The 16,685-nt window shown below is 41.1% G+C and overlaps 1 protein-coding gene across 4 annotated transcripts; it reads left to right on the top strand.

The window, feature by feature from the left end:
• The first annotated feature begins 1,190 nt into the window (after positions 1-1,190).
• Positions 1,191-14,398, top strand: tekt2 (tektin 2 (testicular)). 4 transcript variants are annotated; one of them, XM_046360970.1, is made up of 10 exons: positions 1,191-1,326; positions 2,558-2,777; positions 3,006-3,131; positions 3,328-3,533; positions 4,881-5,024; positions 10,277-10,391; positions 10,744-10,851; positions 13,184-13,327; positions 13,497-13,576; positions 13,703-14,398. In XM_046360970.1, the coding sequence occupies exons 2-10, from the start codon at positions 2,574-2,576 to the stop codon at positions 13,899-13,901; spliced, it is 1,326 nt and encodes a 441-aa protein (XP_046216926.1). In that variant the 5' UTR covers positions 1,191-1,326; positions 2,558-2,573; the 3' UTR covers positions 13,902-14,398. The 4 variants fall into 4 exon arrangements, with proteins under 4 accessions (XP_046216926.1, XP_046216927.1, XP_046216928.1 ...); XM_046360971.1 differs by having other exon boundaries at positions 10,750-10,851; XM_046360972.1 differs by having other exon boundaries at positions 1,214-1,326; positions 2,704-2,777.
• The last annotated feature ends 2,287 nt before the right edge of the window (positions 14,399-16,685 follow it).

The raw sequence follows: 16,685 nt of genomic DNA on the forward strand, positions 1-16,685 counted from the left end.
GTAATGCATGGGATTTCCAACCCTGGTTCCCGTTGTTTAAACCTTTAGTATATAATGTTCAGTGATGGTGTTCTACCCAAAGTGAACAGCAATAAACAAAGTGATCTTTAGGCTCTGAGCAACTAGCTGTTGGGGTTACACCAGGGGGTGCTTCCCAAATGGCACCATATTCCTTATATAGTGCACTACTTTTGACCAGAGTACCTCTTCTCTTGAATTACCACTTTGCATACCATATGCCACATGTTGATGCTAAATTCTTTCAAACACCTTTTGGTTCTGTCCCAAATAGCACCCTATTCTCTTTTATAGTGCACTAATATTGTCTCTGATCAAAAGTAGTGCACTATATAGATGGATGGAATAGTGCCATTTGGGAAGTAACTCTGGTGAACCCAACCATTTATTCCAGGCCTTAACAAAAATGCATTCTATTTGTTTAGAACCACTGCTCTTGCATGTATACATTTCTTCTCAATATCTTACAGCTAGAGGTTTACAGACAGAGAACATGCAATTTTGCCACAAGAATGCCTGCTTGCCTAGGAAAGAATTCCTCTGAAAATCTCCAAACCCTGCACCTCTTCTTGTGGTTGGCTGCATATCGTACTTATTAATAAGATGCAAATGACACATTCATTTGGTAACAATATGCAAAAAAAATAATTGCAAATACCTTTGTCTGTCTGATGCTGTTTAGCCTTTTTATTTGGTTGTCATATGTAATTGTTTTAATTAAATCTATGTATGAAATCTGTTGGTGTATTCATTGAGGCGAATGGATAAGTGATGCATGTTGAATCTTGCAGTTTTTTCTGCTTCATTCCTAGCCAGACTGAGATACTGTAGCTACGGTATTCAACTGTGATGGGGTGTTACACTTAAGTGTACGATTATATTATGCATTTCTTCATTTAAATGACTTAGTTGTACTTCTAGAACTAGAGTAAGACCATAGTTGGCTCCACAGAAAATAAAAGCATACAGGGGAGCACTAATGGCCCAGGATACAGCATACATTTATTTCTCCAAATTGGAGACTAATCTGTCGCCAACTATTCTATTTGGGTACCTTTTTGCATCAACTGACAGTCATAGAGCTCCACATTATGATGTAGGCTACAGTGTTGCGTCATCTGACAGTCAAAGATTGTCAATCGCTAAAGCCCCTCATAGGGATATTTGTTTAACGTTGCCATGGCATTTTAATTATTTAGTCGTTGCGTCTGTGCGTTACCTGGAGACAGTCTACAAGAGTTGGTGAGGGACAGTTTATGAAACACCGGTACAGACACTCCAGGATTTCCGCAAATTCGAGAACTTTGGGTAAGTAAATATAGTTCGAAAGTTCCATTATGTAACAATTTAGCTTGTGCCATAATAGCAAAGCCATGTTGAATGGATAAAGGTCTACTTATAGGTTCAATATCAAATGAACACCAATTTATTAGGCTTAACCATCAAAACAGCCACCATAAAAACAAGACTGCAGGTATTTTCCATTATTCAAACACCTGATGTTAATGCCAGTAGCCTAGTCTGTGTGCTGAATTAAGCATAGGCTGCGGAGAAACCGTATCTAGTTTAAATTTGAATAGGCCTAGTCTCTTTTCTGAGGAAAAGTTGCAGGTGTTTCTCAAAATGCATACTACCGTGCCAAACATGTGTATAACTAAACCAAGATAGGGAACAAATTAGTCATAGTTGGCAGAACAAGCAAGGACCTGGGCAGAGGCCAAGCAGGAGCTTGCGAGATCCTATTGGAGCGTTGTAAGCATATATTTTCATGTTTCTGTTAGGGAACGCAGACTCAAAAGTGGCTAAATTCGCCTTTGCACTCCTAAACAATGCACGTTTTTTCTTACTTTACTAAGGGGTAAACCTACAAAATTTTGTCACGCTGTTCTAAACAGAAAACTGTTAATGAGATCAAATGTTTCATCGATGAGAAACTGCAGAATATCAGCCAAATCCATCTCGTTCCTGCTTCTCCAACTGCCGGACACTTGGCTTCCCCACTACGAGTGGAAACGCCAAGTGGATGCTTCACATTTATATATCCGGTGAAATGTCTGTCTCGTCGTTCTCTCTGACCATGCCCCGACCAATGCAAATTGGAGCACGGGAGAAACGGAGTACGAATCCAAATCAAATTATGCGAAACGAGGGGCACTTCGCGAATGCCTACTCCGTGAATATGCCTACTCCGTTTGTACATATTTTGAAGCATGGCTCGATGCAAGCTTCAAAATAAATTACGTAAACACTATTTGGCCAGACAAAATGCACTCCGAATTAGGATTGAAATGTTGCCTATTCACATCTCATATGTTGCCTGACTACAATATTTAAACTTCATACGTTAATAAATACATGCGGAGTTAATTTTGGCATGTTTACCTGCCTACGTACTGTATATAGCGATCACATAAATCAATAGGGCTAACTGGCTAGCTACCAGTATTGTTAGCTAGCCAGATAACCACGAATAAAGCATGAGGTGCTACAGTTGAGTGTGAGTGCTTCTCAAATGTGTTGTTTTATCCATTATCCACAGTCTTGTCCTCACAAGAATGTACTCAAGAGAACGTGGTCAGAGAATGCACTCAGAGCATGAGAGTGTAGAGCACTGTAGTGCCAAGCCTGGGCTCAGGTACAGTGTGTCTGACTGGGACACCAGTAACAAGCATATATCTGACACAGCAGAAGACAGGAGACACATGTCACACATGACAAGGCAGGAAGGGAGGGCCTTACGCAATGAGACAACCAGCAAGGTAAGATTTTGTGACTATGTAATGAAACAACCAATTCAATAAGGGCTTGCTTGACTTTGTGACTGTACAGACAAAGCCTTATAAATTAGTTAACACAAATGGTCATGGACTATTATTTATTATCATCACAGTTATTCATGCCATCTCTCTCTATACTCTCCCTCTTTCTCCCCCTCACTCTCTCAATCTCTCTCCCTCCTCTTTCTCTCTCTACCTCATCTCCCACAGACTAACTGGGATAAGAGTGACAGCTCTCGCAGACTGAGTGATAGGATCTGGGATATCTCCCGCTGGAGAGAGACTTTGGAATCATGCATACAGGAAGTGGAGAAAGAGATGGATGCCTTAACCCTGGTGAGATTTCAGATTAGTATTAATCTGGCATGCCATTGTTTCAACCTAAAAACAAAGTGTGAAGTACCTGGTAAAACGAAACATTCAGGCAGTTTTCTACATTTATTATACTTAGCAATAAACCAGGTTGTAGGGTGATGTATTGACGTGCTAGTACAGTGTAGGTGAGTTTGGCTGCTCTGCCTCTGTGTCTCAGGGGAAGGAGGAGACTGAGCGGGCTCTGACAGCCACTGCAGTGCCTCTAGAGGTCACGGTGGAGTGCCTGACCCTGAGGGAGGGTCGCCGCGGCAACGAGCTGGTCAGCGACCCAGTGGAGGCCCAGCTGAAGAAGGAAGTGGAGATGATCGACAGAGCACAGCGGGTGCTCCAGCAGCACATCGACAAGGCGTTCGAGCAGCTGTGGTAAGAAACCGTTTGACCAATGTTGTGTCCCATAAACACAAATCCTACCATCACCCTTGGTGAGACAAAACCGTGACTCGTCGATGAAGAGCACTTTTTACCAGTCCTGTCTGGTCCAGCGATGGGGGGTTTGTGCCCATAGGCAACGTTGTTGCCAGTGATGTGTGGTGAGGACCTGCCTTACAACAGGCCTACAAGCCCTCAGTCCAGCCTCTCTCAGCCTATTGCAGACGGTCTGAGCACTGATGGAGGGATTGTGCGTTCCTGGTGTAACTCGGGCAGTTGCTGTTGCCATCCTGTACCTGTCCCACAGGTGTGATGTTCGGATGTACTGATCCTGTGCAGATGGTGTTACACCTGGTCTGCCACTGCGAGGACGATCAGCTGTCCATCCTGTCTCCCTGTAAGCGCTGTCTTAGGTGTCTCACAGTGCGGACATTGCAATTTATTGCCCTGGCCACATCTGCAGTCCTCCTGACTCCTTGAAGCATCCCTAAGGCACGTTCACGCAGATGAGCAGGGACCCTGGGCATCTTTCTTTTGGTGTTTTTCAGAGTCAGTAGAAAGTCCTCTTTAGTGTCCTAAGTTTTCATAACTGTGACCTTAATTGCCTACTATCTGTAAGCTGTTAGTGTCTTAACAAAAGTTCCACAGGTACATGTTCATTAATTGTTTATGGTTCGTTGAACAAGCATGGGAAACAGTGTTTAAACCCTTTACAATGAAGATCTGTGAAATATATTTGGATTTTTACTAATTATATTTGAAAGACAGGGTCCGGAAAAAGGGACGTTTCTTTTTTTTGCAGAGTTTACCTGTATTTACTCATGGCATTGATGCTGTATCATTATTTTCTACATTTAAATTGCCCTTGCCTAACAAATGTGTCTAAAGCCGAGCTTGCAACTCGCCTATTCTCACTATATAAGGTGATATATTATGACTACAGCGACTGCCATGAGAAGGCATAATGTTACTTCACTTTTTTGGCTGAAGGATCCTGCAGATCCATGTGCAGATAAAGCGTCCGGGGGGAAAAAGTTTAATTAAAAGTGATATGTGAGGACAAACTAAGACGTTTCTAAACTTGTTAAATACAGAGTTTTATTAAATGGTTATTAAGAGTAAAAGTGAGTTTGGTAGGTAGCCAAGTAGCGACAAACTGCACAGCAGCACGGAGACCACGCGGAAGTACGATGCGCCACCATGTTAATCATACTGTAGATATCATGTTTCACGTTGAATTTATGAACTACAAAAAGGTAAGACATGTTTTGATTTAAACTCTGGTGCCGCTCTATCACATATTTTGCGGTTTCAGTACTTGTCAATGGCTGTTCTCTCCAGTCTTCTTCAGGTGTCCCGGCAGCAGCTGGCCCATGACCTTCAGAACAAGATTGAGGCCCAGGACATTGACCTCTCCTGCTTGTCTATCACTGTTACATCACCTAAGACCTCCCTGAAGCCCAACCCCCTGCGCATACCCATAGGGTGAGCTGGAATGAGGGTGTACAGTGCAATACAAAGAAATACTAGGCCTTCTGAAATTGATCAGGATCTCTAGATCAAACCTACTTATCTTTTGTTGTCAATGAGCACCTCGTACATTCTTACATGCATATGCATGTCTAACTAGCTACAATATTAATTTACCAGGCTCTCAACTCATCCAATGATTTTCTGCAAAGCCACCACTTGCCTTTCAAATTATTTAAATGTACATAGTTTTTTACTCCAAGAGAGAGAAAGACAATAGTTTAACAGTTTTGAACAAATTAATGTCCTAAAATTAAGAGAGGAAGAGAAGAGAGACCTGGCTATATTTGGTTGTCATTTTTTAAACTTTCACTTTCACTTAGCTAGTGAATGCAGCAAGCTAGTTTAGCCTATTTAGCCTATTCAAACACCCAGCTCAAACTTACTCACTCATTCAAAGGTTTTTCTTTATTTTTTATATTGTAGAATAGTGAAGACATCAAAACTATGAAGTAACATCAAAATATATTTGATGAGATTCTTCAAACGTGTCATGGGAATTCTAATCAATAATGAGGAGAGACAATCACCAATCAGGATATGACTTTATTCAAAATGTATTAATAACATAGATTAATTATTTCAATAGTGAAGCTGGTTGAAGAATCACCCCAAGATGATTAGTTGAGAGCCAACGAGCTGATTTTAGCCACACTATTTTATAGCAAAGTACATCCTCCTGAATGTTCATGACAAACAACAGATGTATGGAATGGGTTACAAGGTTAGGATTTGTATGAAAGATACTAATAATTCACAGATGACAGTATCTGCTGTAAAGACTGCTCTCATTATGTAGAAACCAGGGTCTGGCCCCCAAAACAAAGTTCCTATCATCGTTATCCATACCGGAGCCATCTCCACCTTGGTAACTCCCGGCACACAAACACCAACTCATTCTATGGAATGTGGGCTCCGAGAGAGGACAAGACCATCATAAATCAGTTGCTCGAGTTAAATCTCTGAAGCTCCTCTCAGTCAATCAGCTTCATGAGGAATGCTTTTCCAACAGTCTTGAAGGAATACCACAAGAAATTCCACGAATTAACAAGACACACCTGTTAATTGAAATGCACTGCAAGTGACTACCTCATGAACCCGGTTGAGAGGATGCCAAAAATGTGCAAAGCTGTCAAGGCAAAGGGTGGCTATTTGAAGAAACACTTTGTTTGGTTACTACATGTGTTATTTCATTTTTTTTGTCTTCAATATTATTCTACAATGTAGAAAATAGTAACAATCAAGAAAAACCCTTGAATGATCCACAGAGACAAACTGTTACAGTTGATGTCGGAGGTTTACATACACCTTAGCCAAATATCCGTTTTTCACAATTAATGACATTTACAGTAATCCTAGAAAAATTCCCTGTCTTAGGTCAGTTAGGAACACCACTTTTTTTAAAGAATGAAATGTCAAAATAATAGTAGAGTGATTTATTTAAGCTTTTATTTCTTTCATCACATTCCCAGTGGGTCAGACCTTTACATACACTCTTAGTATTTGGTAGCATTGCCTTTAAATTGTTTAACTTGGGTCAATCGTTTCAGGTAGCCTTCCACAAGCTTCCCCCCACAATAAGTTGGGTGAATTTTGACCCATTCCTCCTGACAGAGCTGGTCTAACTGAGTCAGGTTTGTAAGGCCTCCTTGCTCGCACACGCTTTTTCAGTTCTGCCCACACATTTTCAATAGGATTGAGGTCTTGTGATGGCCACTCCAATACCTTGACTTTGTAGTCCTTATGCCATTTTCCACAACTTTGGAAGTATGCTTGGGGTCATTGTCTATTTTGACTGATGTGTTGAGATGTTGCTTCAATATATCCACATAATTTTCCTGTCTCCTGATGCCATCTATTTTGTGAAGTGCACCAGTCCCTCCTGCAGCAAAGCACCCCCACAACATGATGCTGCCACCCCCCTGCCACCCCCGTGCTTCACCGTGCTTCACGGGGGTGTTTTTCGGCTTGCAAGCCTCCCCTTTTTCCTCAAATCATTATATTGGTCATTATGGCCAAACAGATTTTTGTTTCATCAGACCAGAGGACATTTCTCCAAAAAGTACAATCTTTGTCCCCATGTGCAGTTTCAAACCGTAGTCTGGCTTTTTTACTGTGGATATAAATACTTTTGTACCCGTTTCCTCCAGCATCTTCACAAGGTCCTTGTTGTTCTGGGATTGATTTGCACTTTTGGCACCAAAGTATGTTCATCTCTAGGAGACAGAACGCATCTCCTTCTTGAGCGGCATGACGGATGCCCATGGTGTTTATACTTGCGTACTATTGTTTTGTACAGATGAACGTGGTGCCTTCAGGCATTTGGAAATTGCTCCCAAAATTGCTCTACAATTTTTTTTTCTGATTTCTTTTGATTTTCCCATGATGTCAAGCAAAGAGGCACTGGGTTTGAAGGTAGGCCTTGAAATACATCCACAGGTAAACCTCCAATTGACTCAAATGATGTCAATTAGACTATCAGAAGTTTCTAAAGCCATGACATAATTTCTGGAATTTCCCAAGCTGTTTAAAGGCACAGTCAACTTAGTGCATGTAAACTTCTGACCCACTGGAATTGTGATAAGTCAAATAATCTGTCTGTAAACAATTGTTGGAAACATTTGTGTCATGCACAAAGTAGATGTCCTAACCGACTTGCCAAAACTATGGTTTGTTAACCATTGACTTGTGGAGTGGTTGAAAAATGAGTTTTAATGACTCCAACCTAAGTGTATGTAAACTTTCGACTTCAACTGTAAATTTATTTATGTGTATTTATGTGTATACATACATACATACATACATACATACATACATACATACATACATACATACATACATACATACATACATACATACATACATACATACATACATACATACATACATACATACATACATACATACATACATACATACATACATACATACATACATACATACATACATACATACAGTGGCAAAAACATATTTAGTCAGCCACCAACTCTGCAAGTTTTCCCATTTAAAAATATGAGGCCTGTAATTTTCATCATAGGTACTTTTTCATCACTTCAACTATGACAGACAAAATGAGAGACAAAAATCCAGAAAATCACATTGTAGGATTAATGAATTTATTTGCAAATTATGGTGGAAAATATGTATTTGGTCACCTACAAACAAGCAAGATTTCTGGCTCTCACAGACCTGTAGCTTCTTTAAGAGGCTCCTCTGTCCTCCACTCGTTACCTGTATTAATGGCACCTGTTTGAACTTGTTATCAGTATAAAAGACACCTGTCCACAACCTCAAACAGTCACACTCCAAACTCCACTATGGCCAAGACCAAAGAGCTGTCAAAGGACACCAGAAACAAAATTGTAGACCTGCACCAGGCTGGGAAGACTGAATCTGCAATGAAGAAATCAACTGTGGGAGCAATTATTGAAAAATGGAAGACATACAAGACCACTGATAATCTCCCTCGATCTGGGGCTCCACGCAAGATCTCACCCCGTGGGGTCAAAATGATCACAAGAACGGTGAGCAAAAATCCCAGAACCACACGACGGGACCTAGTGAATGACCTGCAGAGAGCTGGGACCAAAGTAACAAAGCCTACCATCAGTAACACACTACGCCGCCAGGGACTCAAATCCTGCAGTGCCAGACGTGTCCCCCTGCTTAAGCCAGTACATGTCCAGGCCCGTCTGAAGTTTGCTAGAGAGCATTTGGATGATCCAGAAGAAGACTGGGAGAATGTCATATGGTCAGATGAAACCAAAATATAACTTTTTGGTAAAAACTCAACTCGTCTTGTTTGGAGGACAAAGAATGCTGAGTTGCATCCAAAGAACACCATACCTACTGTGAAGCATGGGGGTGGAAAAATCATGCTTTGGGTCTGTTTTTCTGCGAAGGGACCAGGACGACTGATCCATGTAAAGGAAAGAATGAATGGGGCCATGTATCGTGAGATTCTGTGTGAAAACCTCCTTCCATCAGCAAAGACATTGAAGATGAAACGTGGCTGGGTCTTTCAGCATGACAATGATCCCAAACACACCGCCCGGGCAACAAAGGAGTTGCTTCGTAAGAAGCATTTCAAGGTCCTGGAGTGGCCTAGCCAGTCTCCAGATCTCAACCCCATAGAAAATCTTTGGAATGATTTTAAAGTCCGTGTTGCCCAGCAACAGCCCAAAAACATCACTGCTCTAGAGAAGATCTGCATGGAGGAATGGGCCAAAATACCAGCAACAGTATGTGAAAACTTAAGACTTACAGAAAACGTTTGACCTCTGTCATTGTCAACAAAGGGTATATAACAAAGTATTGAGATAAACTTTTGTTATTGACTAAATACTTATTTTCCACCAATATTTGCTAATTAAATTAATTAAAAAATCCTACAATGTGATTTTCTGGATTTTTTTCCCTTATTTTGTCTGTCATAGTTGAAGTGTACCTATGATAAATTACAGGCCTCATCTTTTTAAGTGGGAGAACTTGCACAATTGGTGGCTGACTAAATACTTTTTGCCCCACTGTACATACATACATACATACATACATACATACATACATACATACATACATACATACATACATACATACATACATACATACATACATACATACATACATACATACATACATACATACATACATACATACATACATACATACATACATACGAGCAAAGTGATCGTGCTGTTTTTATGTGGCTGCTATGAACGTGAACTGTGTTTGCGTGTGTTCAGAGGTGTATTCATCCCGCTGTTTCTGTTGAAAAAAGTAAATCATAATCGGAATTAAACAAAACAAGGATAAACATACCTGTAAAAACTCACATTTGCAATTGTTTGACTAATGATTATACCGTAGATCAGTTAGATGCAGGCAATAGTGTGCAAGGCAGTATTGAACGTATCAATGTCTGTCACCTTGATTACTGAAAATTCTCTCACCCTGTGCACCTACGTTGTAAACTTTCATTCATAGTTTGTAGCAATCTTGTGATGGGTACAGGGAAAATTTGAGTATCATACAGTAGCCTAAACCTATCAATGTTAAATTGAGCTTGGTTAATGGAATATGAATGACAGTCATCCAATATGCTGTAATAGAAATAAGGCCATGCTCATAGAAAGAAAAAAAATCCTCCCATATTTTAGCCACTGCTGTAAAATACCTGTACCTGAATGTGTAAAATGTGCTGTTTGCAGTTCCACCACCACCCAGCAGTGGGAGCAGTTCAGCCAGTACAACGTGGCCCGAGCTCAGGAGGAGATGCAGGCATCACTGCAGCTGAGGGAGGACATGAGTGTCACCAGGGCACAGGTGTGAAATGGGGCCTGGGGTAGGGAGAGAGGAGTATAGCGTTACCATATGGCCAGCCCTATATCAATATCACTTTTCTGTATTGGCTCCTATAAAACAGCACTGTCTCTTTTTGCGTCTCAAAAGTCACCCTATTGCCTTACTTTTGACCAGGGCCCAAAGGGTCAAATGTAGTGCACTACATAGGGAATAGGGTGCCATTTGGGATGCATTCACTGCTTTCACAGGGCTCTCTGTTGTTGTGTGTGGTATCTGATTGGGTCTGCTTCATAGATCTTGCTAGAATGTGTCCGTGTAAGACTAGTGAGAGTTAGGTAAAGATGTGTGTTATATCTGGGTTGTCATCCCTCAGTTGCAGAATGAGCTGGATGCTCAGCGAATCGCCACAGTGTTTGCCATCCGTAAACGCACTCACCACCTGGAGCAGGCTCACGATGAGACGCAGTGGCAGATGAAGAGCGTGAGTAGTCAACCTTTCTCCACCTCTTCTTCCTTCTCAGTGCCAAACTGATTTTATCAATGTTGAAGACATGCAAGGCGTGAACTTGCAGAATTAGGCACAATGCTTTAGGCTGCAGGTCAAAATTAACTGTGGCTTGGCCTAACCTGGCTTGACAGTGGGGTCAAATGTTTAGAAGAGTGGCCAGGATTAGGGCTGTTACAGTGACCGTATTACCGCCACACCGGCGGTCACGAGACATAATGTCAGTTAAATTTCATGTGACCATTTAGTCACGGTAATTAGGCTTCAATCTCTGATGCTGCTCATGGTCATTAGTAGCCTCCAAACTTGCTAACTGCGTGTTACTCAACACTCTATTGTCCCTCTAATCACTCCGACATCAATGCAAATGTAATCAAAAATCTAATCAATCACTTCATGAGAGCTCATGTTGCGCAACATTTCTATAGGCTATGTAATTGCATGAAAACAGAGTGATGGCCTCTATTAAAAAGAAGATCCCATCAGCTTTCTATAGGCCAGGCCTACTCTATTTATTTATCAACTGTCCTAATATTACACACATTGCATCTCTTTACAACAGGCTGGCATGAAAATGAACCACGGGAAAAGCGTCCTCCATTTTCCCCTGTCCCTGTTTCGAGACATGATAATGGTCCATTCCAAATCAAAAACAAATTTCACACATATATTATTTACTATATGTAAAGACAAGATTAAATCAATAATAGTCTGATTTTATAAACAGTGCATACCTTTTTTTCGGCTTTTAAATCATAGTTGCACACCATGTAGCCTAGCCTATAGGCCTATATGTTTTGATAAGGTTTGTATATCACAACAGAAGTGACCAAATAACTTCTTAAAATGAAGCACATTAATCAGCTTTATATACAACAGGTGTAGAGCCTAACTGGCATACGTACGCAGCGCGTGAGTTTCAAGTTTGGGGAGGATCATTTTCACCATAAAAATGCACCTTTTAACATAAAAGCATTACATTCATAATCATATTTTCGGTCACTTTTGAGAATGGTGTTTTCCTGCTAATCGGAACATTTGTGCTATAATGTGAATAATTAGTCTAATAGTTTATCAACATTTTAAGCTAAACATTCTGATCTGTTCCATCGACCTCATTGCTTAAAAACATTTGTTTTAATGCTAAGTGGTTGTATTAATTTGGGATCTATCGCATCCCACAACTTTCCCAGACTGTTTGGAATATTTATTTCTCACACAGAATAGGTCAACTTTTGTACTATGGGGGATAGTAGAGAGTCATGTGAGTTAGTGGTGCTTCGGAGCATGCAGCTGGGAGAAGCGCTGAATATAATAATTATAATTCCCAAGGGCACAATGGCCACTGAAAGGGGATTCAAGTCATCATTAGAGTCGCATCATGCAGCCTTAGAATGTATTCAAAATCAAAAGAAATAGCCTTTGTATCACAACTAAAGTTACATAAATAACTCTAAATTAAGCATATAGGAGAACCTGTTTCTTTGTTATCCGCTCAACACAGTCAGTCAATCAAATGTATTTATAAAGCCCTTTTTTACATCAGCCGATGTCACAAAATGCTGTACAGAAAACCAGCCTAAAACCCCAAACATCAAGAAATGCAGATGTAGAAGCACACTGGCTAGGAAAAACTCCCTAGAAAAGCAGGAAACTAGGAAGAAACCTGGCTCTGAGGGGTGGCCCGTCCTCTTCTGGCTGTGCCGGGTAGAGATAACAGTACATGGCCAAGATGTTCACACGTTCATAGACACTGTGGCCCCGTCCGACGACACCCCCAGACAAGGCCAACCAGGCAGGATGTGTGCACTCCGCATGTGTGCACTCCCTTAAATGGTTTGGAGAAAATATCCTTTCTATTTTATTCAGCTATGTTCAATTGTATTCTTCATACTATAAAATAGGAAATAATGCCACTGAATTCTAAGCAAATCTTGTCTGCTAAAATGAACCTGTGTAGCCCACAGCCATATGGCTTCACCAGATCAGGGCCTAATATAAGGACAACTCAGAGTATGCTATTTGGTTCTTCTGAAATAGACTACATTTTCTTCATATCATGTTTCTTTAGACCTGTCTAAAATAAATAATGGATTTATTGGGATGGTGTAGGCTATATTACATGGATTTTAAAATGAAGCTCCAAACGTCTGCATCAGTGGCATGTAGGCTATCCGTGGAAGCCAGGAGATGCTAAATGTGTTTATGTTAATTAACGGTCAATTACGTGAGACCGGCTGTTATTTGATTGACCATCACCGGCTGACAAAATCCCTAGCCGGAATCATATGGATGTCTTTTTTGTTAGTCCCAGGATGAGATCTCAGATATGGAAAGGGATATCCGTAGTCTAGAGGATGATCTCCAGGCTAAGATGGGCCCACTAAAGCTGGTCCACACCCGGCTGGAGAACAGGACCAAGAGGCCTGGAGTCGATCTCTGTAGGGATGAGGTAGGCTACACTTGGACGGGCACTGGTTCATTTACTGCCATTTTCAATAGGTTTTGTGGTCGTGAAAATACTGTACTGTAAAACAATTGTAAAAATGAACAGGAATGTTGAATTGGAGAGGTCAACAGATTTAAAACGGGACTTTATCAGCTTGTTGTGTTTGAACCAGGTTCAGTATGGGCTTGTGGATGAAGCCAATCAGCTGGAGGCCACCATTCTGGCTCTGAAACAGAAACTGGCCCAGGCTCAGTGAGTAATGTCTTTCTGAATTTCATCTAATGTAGACTATTGATTCTTATGAACAAAATGAGAATGAACCATCCCATGCCAATAACATGTCCCATGTATATCTTCCTCCTTTCTCCTCCTCTCCAGGTATGCCCTCCAGGCTCTCCAGCTGCACCAGGCCCATATGGGGGAGGATCTGTCCCGTAAGAAGGACGCCCTCTCTCTAGAGCAGCGCAGCCTTGAGACACGCAGCCGCCTCGCCTCCGCTGCTTTCACTGACGTGTCCTCTGGTGCCGTGGTCCCCCTCACCATCTCCAGCAGGAGACACAACTTGGAGCTGGCCTAGGCTCACCAATTCATCTCTCACACAACCTTAGGGTTCTCTGACCGTAACCTTATTTCCCTCAATTTATTAACCATACCATAAATATGCACATTCGCATCTCAATTGTGTTTTTGGGTCTATGTTTATCTTTTAGACCCCTGTGTTTTCTGTGCGTTTTACAGCGGTCATAGTCTTACACACACACACATCTTCTGTAAGTTCCGTTATGTGTTATCAATTGAACATAGGCATCATATTAACTGCAATATGTAACTTTTTGGGCGACCTGACCAGTTTTACATAGAAATATGAATTATAGATATGTAATTTTCTTTGAAAGCAAGTCTAAGAATCAGTAGGTCTGTTCTATGTGCCTTATTTCGATGCTTCCCGTTCTAAAGTTATGTTTTTACATTTACATTTACATTTAAGTCATTTAGCAGACGCTCTTATCCAGAGCGACTTACAAATTGGTGCATTCACCTTATGACATCCAGTGGAACAGCCACTTTACAATAGTGCATCTAAATCTTTTAAGGGGGGGGGTGAGAAGGATTACTTTATCCTACCCTAGGTATTCCTTAAAGAGGTGGGGTTTCAGGTGTCTCCGGAAGGTGGTGATTGACTCCGCTGTCCTGGCGTCGTGAGGGAGTTTGTTCCACCATTGGGGAGCCAGAGCAGCGAACAGTTTTGACTGGGCTGAGCGGGAACTGTACTTCCTCAGTGGTAGGGAGGCGAGCAGGCCAGAGGTGGATGAACGCAGTGCCCTTATTTGGGTGTAGGGCCTGATTTTTGTGTCTTTCGGTTTTGTTTCAAAACAGCTGAAAATACAATATTATTGGTTATTGAAAATATATTAGTGGTTTAGGTGGTACAATGATTCTCTACACTATACTTGCTTGTTTTGTCACATGAACTGAAATTAGGCGAACTTTTAGAAGTTTAGCAGCCAGGAAATGGTGGAGCAATTTCTACACAGTGCATCATTAAGTAAACTGTTCAATGTAAGTAATTCTCCTAAGAGTTCATTCAGTTCAAATGTATCATCAACATTTGTAAAGATATTGATATCAATAGACTGGGATGCTATTGATGTAAATTACATTATCATTTTCTGAATCATCTGAAAATAATTTTCCAATTGACAGGTTGGCCTATCTAGTTTCTTAGGGAAGCAGATTATCTCTGAATGTGATTTAATTCAAGAAACATGACTAATTTGCACATATATTAAGAAATCAGCTAGCTTGCCTACTGACAAACTCTTCACTTGCTAATTCTAGGAGTCCTAGGCCTAGTTAATTAGTCTGTTACCTGATTTATTGTGTGCATTTATGTGAGATGTCAGAGTATGCAGACTGTGTTGTAAGCATGTGCCCCAAGAGATGGCAACCTTTACCAGGGTCCAGGGCCAGTTCTGTCTTGACTCTTGGTCAGCCAGCCCAAAAGGATTATTGTGTTTTCAGTTTATGGTGACTAAAATAAATACATGCAAAAAGTAAACGAAATGGCCATCAAACTCCAGCAGACTCACGGCTCTGCAAGCAGCCACACCCTCTAATTGCCACATCTGTGCACAATCAAGACTTCCTGGCAGAGTACAGCAACTGACTGGTTGCTGCTGTCACCTGGTGATGGAGTGTGGAAGTGGTAGAGTAGGGTCTAATTGTGCTCCTAAGAACTAAACTACCTAACCTATTCCATAACACATGTTTAAGGTAATCTATGTTCATTGAGCATTAGCATTAATGACCCTGTTTATACTCCATATATCCACACATTGTTTGGCCAAGACTTGATCCCAAATGGCATCCTATGTAGTGCATTACTTTTGATCAGATAATGGGCTCTGGTCAAAATTTGGGAAGAGTGCATTCGGAAAGTAGAAAAGACCCATTCCCTTTTTCCACATTTTGTTACATCACAGCCTTATTTTAAAATGTATTAAATTGTATTTTTTCCTCATTGATATACATACAATACCCCATCTGGACAAAGCAAAAAAAGGTTATAAAACATATCTTATTTAGATAAGTATTCACACCCTTTGCTATGAGACTCGAAATTGAGCTCAGGTGCATCCTGTTTCCATTGATCATCCTTGAGATGTTTATACAACTTGATTGGAGTCCACCTGTGGTAAATTAAATTGATTGGACATGATTTAGAAAGGCACACACCTGCCTATATAAGGTCCCACAGTTGACAGTGCATGTCAGAGCAAAAACCATGCCATGAGGTCGAAAGAATTGTACATAGAGCTCAGAGACAGGATTATGTCAAGGCACAGCTCTGGGGAAGGGTAGCAAAAAATATGCAGCATTGAAGGTCCCCAAGAACACAGTGGGCCCCCATAATTCTTAAATGGAAGAAGTTTGGAACCACCAAGACTTCCTAGAGCTATCCACCCTGCCAAACTGAGCAATCGAGGGAGAAGGGCCTTGGTCAGGTAGGTGACCAAGAACCTGATGGTCACTCTGACAGAGCTCCAGATGGGAGAAACTTCTAGAATGACAACCATCTCTTCAGCACTCCAGCAATCAGGCCTTTATGGTAGAGTGGCCAGATGGAAGCCACTCCTCAGTAAAAGGTACATGACAGCCCACTTGGATGTAGCCTAAAGGCACCTAAAGGACTCTCAGACCATGAGAAACGAGGAAATCTTTTGTATTGCTTTTAATCTTTTTAACACTTTGTTCTTGCTAGCTATTTGTATAGGTAGCTATCAAGTAAACACAATGATAGCACAATCCCTACAGTGAAGCATGGCGGTGGCAGCATCATGCTGTGGGGATGTTTTTCAGC

Source organism: Oncorhynchus gorbuscha, linkage group LG09 (genome assembly GCF_021184085.1).
Source record: "Oncorhynchus gorbuscha isolate QuinsamMale2020 ecotype Even-year linkage group LG09, OgorEven_v1.0, whole genome shotgun sequence".
Taxonomy (NCBI): domain Eukaryota; kingdom Metazoa; phylum Chordata; class Actinopteri; order Salmoniformes; family Salmonidae; genus Oncorhynchus; species Oncorhynchus gorbuscha.

Excerpts from the sequence above, each read along its gene's own strand:
- tekt2 (XM_046360970.1), top strand. The coding sequence starts at position 2,574 with ATGTACTCAAGAGAACGTGGTCAGAGAATGCACTCAGAGCATGAGAGT. Across the intron at positions 2,778-3,005 it reads GCAATGAGACAACCAGCAAG|ACTAACTGGGATAAGAGTGA; the intron begins GTAAGATTTTGT and ends CATCTCCCACAG. Across the intron at positions 5,025-10,276 it reads CCCCTGCGCATACCCATAGG|TTCCACCACCACCCAGCAGT; the intron begins GTGAGCTGGAAT and ends TGCTGTTTGCAG.